The sequence below is a fragment of the Pteropus vampyrus genome, unplaced genomic scaffold (genome assembly GCF_000151845.1).
Source record: "Pteropus vampyrus isolate Shadow unplaced genomic scaffold, Pvam_2.0 Scaffold79, whole genome shotgun sequence".
NCBI lineage: Eukaryota > Metazoa > Chordata > Mammalia > Chiroptera > Pteropodidae > Pteropus > Pteropus vampyrus.
In genome coordinates this window covers 2,403,591-2,408,733 of record NW_011888860.1, presented here as the reverse complement: position 1 = coordinate 2,408,733, position 5,143 = coordinate 2,403,591, and the positions used below count along the sequence as shown (strand labels likewise).

At 33.2% G+C, this 5,143-nt stretch overlaps 1 protein-coding gene and 1 pseudogene across 1 annotated transcript in view; both read right to left on the bottom strand.

The window, feature by feature from the left end:
- The window catches only part of SLC30A9 (solute carrier family 30 member 9), a 74,573-nt gene that overhangs the window by 20,363 nt on the left and 49,067 nt on the right, over positions 1–5,143 (bottom strand). The window contains exons 10-12 of the mRNA XM_011362820.2: positions 4,008–4,143; positions 1,150–1,189; positions 276–347 (exon numbers count right to left, since the gene is read on the bottom strand). Coding sequence (XP_011361122.1) covers positions 276–347; positions 1,150–1,189; positions 4,008–4,143 — 248 coding nt within the window. The remainder of the gene's footprint in view (positions 1–275; positions 348–1,149; positions 1,190–4,007; positions 4,144–5,143) is intronic.
- LOC111741551 lies at positions 1,638–1,756 on the bottom strand (annotated as a pseudogene).

Here is a 5,143-nt window from a genome sequence, read left to right as displayed (position 1 = left end):
AGCTTTTTAGTTTGATGTAGTCCCACTAATTTATTTTAGCTTTTACTTCCTTTGCTTTTGAGGTCAAATTGATAAAATCCTCTTTAAGTCCAAGGTCCTTCAGTTTAGTTCCTACATTTCTCTTTTTTAAAGAGCTGATACAGATGTAAGGGCTACACATAAGGAAGACACTGAGATATTTTTTGTACACATCAGTAAGGAAAAAAGCAATAGCACTAGGCAATTTAAGCAAATAAAGGAGATGAAATAATACAACTGGTTTCTAAAATACATACCATACTTGTAAAATGATATTCCTTTGGCCCGAGCACTCCTACGAAGTTCATTTACAGCAACAAGAAGTGTTGCTGAAAGAAAAGCATTCATATTAGCGAGAAACTTCATGCCTCTGAACTGTAAAGATGGCACCTCAAAAAATAAATAAATATGCACAACACTTTAATGCCAGATTTGGCAATAAGAAAAAGTTCTGTATTAGTCATTATCAAGATCCCAATTAGTCATCACAATATAATGAACCCCATAATAATTCTAAACCATAATTTAAATACTATTATAACAAGAGCCTTAATTTATTGGATAGCTACTATTTGGCAGGCACCACAGGCAGCACAAGAACTTTTGATCCTCCCAATCATTTGAGGGAGGTAGTCAAACTGTCAAAGATGAAGGAAACACTATGCATAGAAAATGACAATGTTTCAGAAGTAAACATACTATGAGTAAAGCAGTGAATTAGGCAGTTTCATACATGATAGCACTTCTGTCATAATACTGTTATAGCTGAACCTTGCAAGAACTTAGAAATATCTGTATTGCAAAAAGAGATAGCCTTCTCTGATGAACACTACTTAAACCTGATTTTTAAAAACTCAGTATATAAGTTATGTTTTTATATTCCATTTTAAATGTTCTAAGATTTATGACACGGTACTCAAAAACAAACAAACAAAGCTTTTCCCTTGCCCTCACCATTACAAGAACTATAGTATACTGTATAAAGAATTTACTCCCATATGTAGACAAAGCTATTTGTCTACTGTTCCTATTTCCACAGTTCTCTTAAATTGATGGAACTTAGTAATCTATAATAATGGACTGCTGAATATATATTACCAAATTAAGAATAAATACTATGACAGTACATACCTCCTTCAGATACCAGTGATCCTGCTAAAATACAATATGCCTAGAAAATAAATATTAAAATAAAGCATAAGTTAATATTTTGCTAAAGAATCACAACTGTTCATGCATATAGTTCGTAATGTTTAAAATGGAAAACATAAATTTGAATCTAAGCCAGATAAAGGTTTTGATGGGAAACAGCTCAAATGAGGAAAAATGAGATAGATGGTATTTTCAGATAAGAAAAGAGCAGCTTAAAAATCTGATGGTCATCTCATTTTTTAATACTTAGAAGACATATATAACATATATAATGTATACATTATCTATATTATTCTACAGAATGTAATACCATGACCTAAGCTAAATTCATGATATAAAAGATGCAAGAATTACTTAATTAGTACAAACTTTTTTAAAATTTTATTTTTATTTTTTAGGTGAGGCAACCTTTGGTTGACCTCACAGATTGCAAGGACCTTGGTCAGCTTACAATCCCTTAATTTTTACACCTAGAGCACCTGGTCTTCCTAGGTGGTCTCCCGTCCATGTACTAACCAGGCCCAACCCTGCTTAGTTTCTGAGATCAGATGGGATCGGGCTTGTTCAGGGTAGCATGGCCACAGACAGTATAAACATTTTTTTAAAGTTCAAAATGAACACAAAGATTTGAAATCTGGGGTTATGGATATCAGATGCAGTAAGATCCACACCCATACCCAAGCAACTTCTGGACTTGTCTGGATGCCCAGCACCAAGAGAATCTTTTCTGAATCCTGATTTGAAAAGACAAGTAGCTATGAACAGTAATCAATTTTTTAAAACACATTTTTCTTTCAGTCCCAGGATAGTCTTGAATTAAATGAAGATATCAAGAGCAACTTTAATTCAAGGTACATAGAAAGAGTTAACCTAGCAACACAAATTTAAAAAGTTTTTAAATGAAATTCAAACCAAACATCTGTAGAATTTTCAACATTACCTTTTTGGACCCCTAGGCTTCCCTAAAATAGAGGTTTGAAAATTTTGAACTTAAGTCCAACACTCTTGTAATTCTGTTAAGGCTATGTGATTTGCTTGAGTACACAGAAATGATACCACAGTTAAGAACTAGAATACAGGCTTTCCAGTCTCAGTTTTAGGCTCTTTCTAATGAATCATGCTGCCAATCTGAAATATAGTAACTAAACTTCCCAATAATTCTTTTTAATTGTCTATCTCCTTCCAGAAAGGATTTAAAACACATTTATCACCCAATAAAGGGAGACACCGTATACAAGCCAAGATTCCAAGATAATACCTAATAAATATAAATTGGTCTATGGTGTGTCCAATCCATTATTTATTAACAGAATTGTAGTCTGATGGAGCCCTATTTCGTTACTAAAAGATACAAGAGCTTCTGAAAGCTTTAAAACTTAAACACAATTGAAAATCTAATAATCAATCCCTATCTCCAGAGCCACAGACTTCTTTGCCTCTATAAAGTAATATTGTACAAATTAGATGAATGCTACGGTAATGAGATATCTATAAAGTGGCCAAACCTTTATTCATTTTAATTATATGAAATGATTATGATAAGAAATTAGTTAATAAAAATTGTAGAAAAATACTAATTTAATAGGCTTGTTACTATTTAGGTGTATAGGTGTAACAAAGATGTTAAAATGAGATTCATTCCAGTTGAAAACAAAGTAGGTTACAAGTACCTCCACATTCTAAAATGAAGTGCTATACCATCTTGCACAGAAGGTGAACCAGACCTGGTTTTACAACTCTTAGCTCTATACCCACTAGCCTATGTAAGTGGAGCTGAGGTTAAGGATGCCAAAAGTGAAGATTTCTTTGGAGAAAGCTGTTGAGCTGTTGAGACTGCTCAGAAAGCTGGATGTATGTCCCTAAAGGTTAGAGATTGCAGTGAACTGTGTCTAACATACACCTGAAAAATAAATTTATAGGCAAGTCTACTAACTGATATTTGCTATGTCAGCAGAGTGGATGACCGGGTTTAGGGGGAAAAAAAAACTGCACTCAGAACACATAGGGCCTGACATGGAATTCTGAGTAGGGGTCTACCCAAGAGGCTTCTTGCCAAATGCAAAGCAACCTCAGCAGAAAAAGTATGGGGTTACACCACGAGATGCAGAAACTAACAGAGAGCACTACATGAGCAATTTGTGCTTGTCAAGGAAGCTAAAGTCAGAGTGGCCAAGAAGGGTAATCTCCAAGAAGTGCCCATTAAGCGGGGTGAGGGGGGTGGGGGGTGGGGAGAGAACAGCTTTAAATCTCTACAAAGGACAGAGGAAACCAGTGCAAAATGACCTTGATGCTAGTACAGAAGTACTTTCTTGTCATCTATCCCTCCCTACCTTCGGTGATGCCAAAGGCAATCTAGGGAGTAGGAGAAAAGAGTAGAAGCTTGGGTGGGAAAATAAAGTGACCATGCTCCCACCCTACCATTCCTCCAGTGAAGGCTTCCTATTAGGAGGACGAAAAAGAGAAGCTTCACCTTTAAATACAATTCCAAAGTATGACTAGCACATGACACTGTATATTTCAGTTACTGACAGATTATTCTTATTCTTCAACAGAAATTATGGAAATTAATGAAACTGCTCAATATTTTAACCAAGGAGACAGAGTGCTTACTAATTGTACCTACAGAGATATTCATGTTCAACATCATTGAATTGTATGGATTTAGAGGTCATGTTCAGTCATATTCTAAAAAGCACAACTATAGATACATAATCCTATATGACACAATCAAGAAGGTATATGTTAGCCCCATTCCTTAATATCAATATTACAAAGGCATTTTACTGTACTTAAACACTATTTTATATTATTTCAAAACTGAGGAGGAAAAAAATTACCCAGAGAAGGGATTCCATTGGTTGAGGATTAAGCAATCCCATGATTCCATGGTACCAAGATAATCCTGCACCCATCATGAAAATACCAACACCACTAATTAGTGAAGCAATATAGCGCATATTTGAAAATCCATACCTAAAATATAAAAATGATAGTTTATAATACATACAAATGATTTCCTTTCAAAATATGTCTCCTGGGTCAATGAAAAACATACAAAAAAAATTCTTACAAGATTAAGATATTATCATTTTATATTTAAGTAAAGTGTAAGTGCCAAATTCAAATCTAATCAGAAAATCAATGAATAAAGTGGAAAAAACTATAAGATCTTTGAAAATAAAGAGTGCATATGATTTAATCCAGGTATTTTCTAATTCTTTTTCCATACAATCTGTTTTGATTTAGTAGTGATACTTTACAATTATGTGCCACAAATACTTTTAAAATTAATCATTTTAAAAATGCATTCAGATGTTTAATGAACAGGATAACACTTAAATTTCTTTGTAATTTAGCTCCTAATTGAATTATTTTGGTCTTCTTATACAGCCAATCAGTGATTTATATTACCTATAATTGGATGCTGGAAATTTGTTGCTGGTTCTGATTAGTTTAATGCATAGCAACTGATTACTATTATTAGGACTAACAGGTTCAGTTTTCTGGGTGTTTTAATGACAAATTTTTTTTTTAATCTCAATTATTTTCAAGCATCTTTGGTCATTACATGTACTATTTTGCATTACTGTATGCACCAATAAAATACTGAGTATTAAGAAGTTCAAAAATATGATACACTGTAAAAGGAAAAGAATCACTCAGTATTAAAAATATTTCCTGGGAAATTTACATAAACTTTATGATACTCTCTGGCACATGAAAATTTAAGCAAGAATTTTTTCTTTTTTCATTTATTTTCAATTAGTTGACATTCAATATTATTTTATATTAGTTTCAGGTGTACAGTACAGTGGTTAAACATTTACATAATTTATGAAGTACTCTGTTCCCCAATTAGTCTAGTAACCACCTGATGCTATACAGTTATTACAATATTGACTATATTCCCTATGTTGTGCTTTACATTCTCTTGACTATGTCATAACTACCAATTTGTACTTCCTAATCCCTT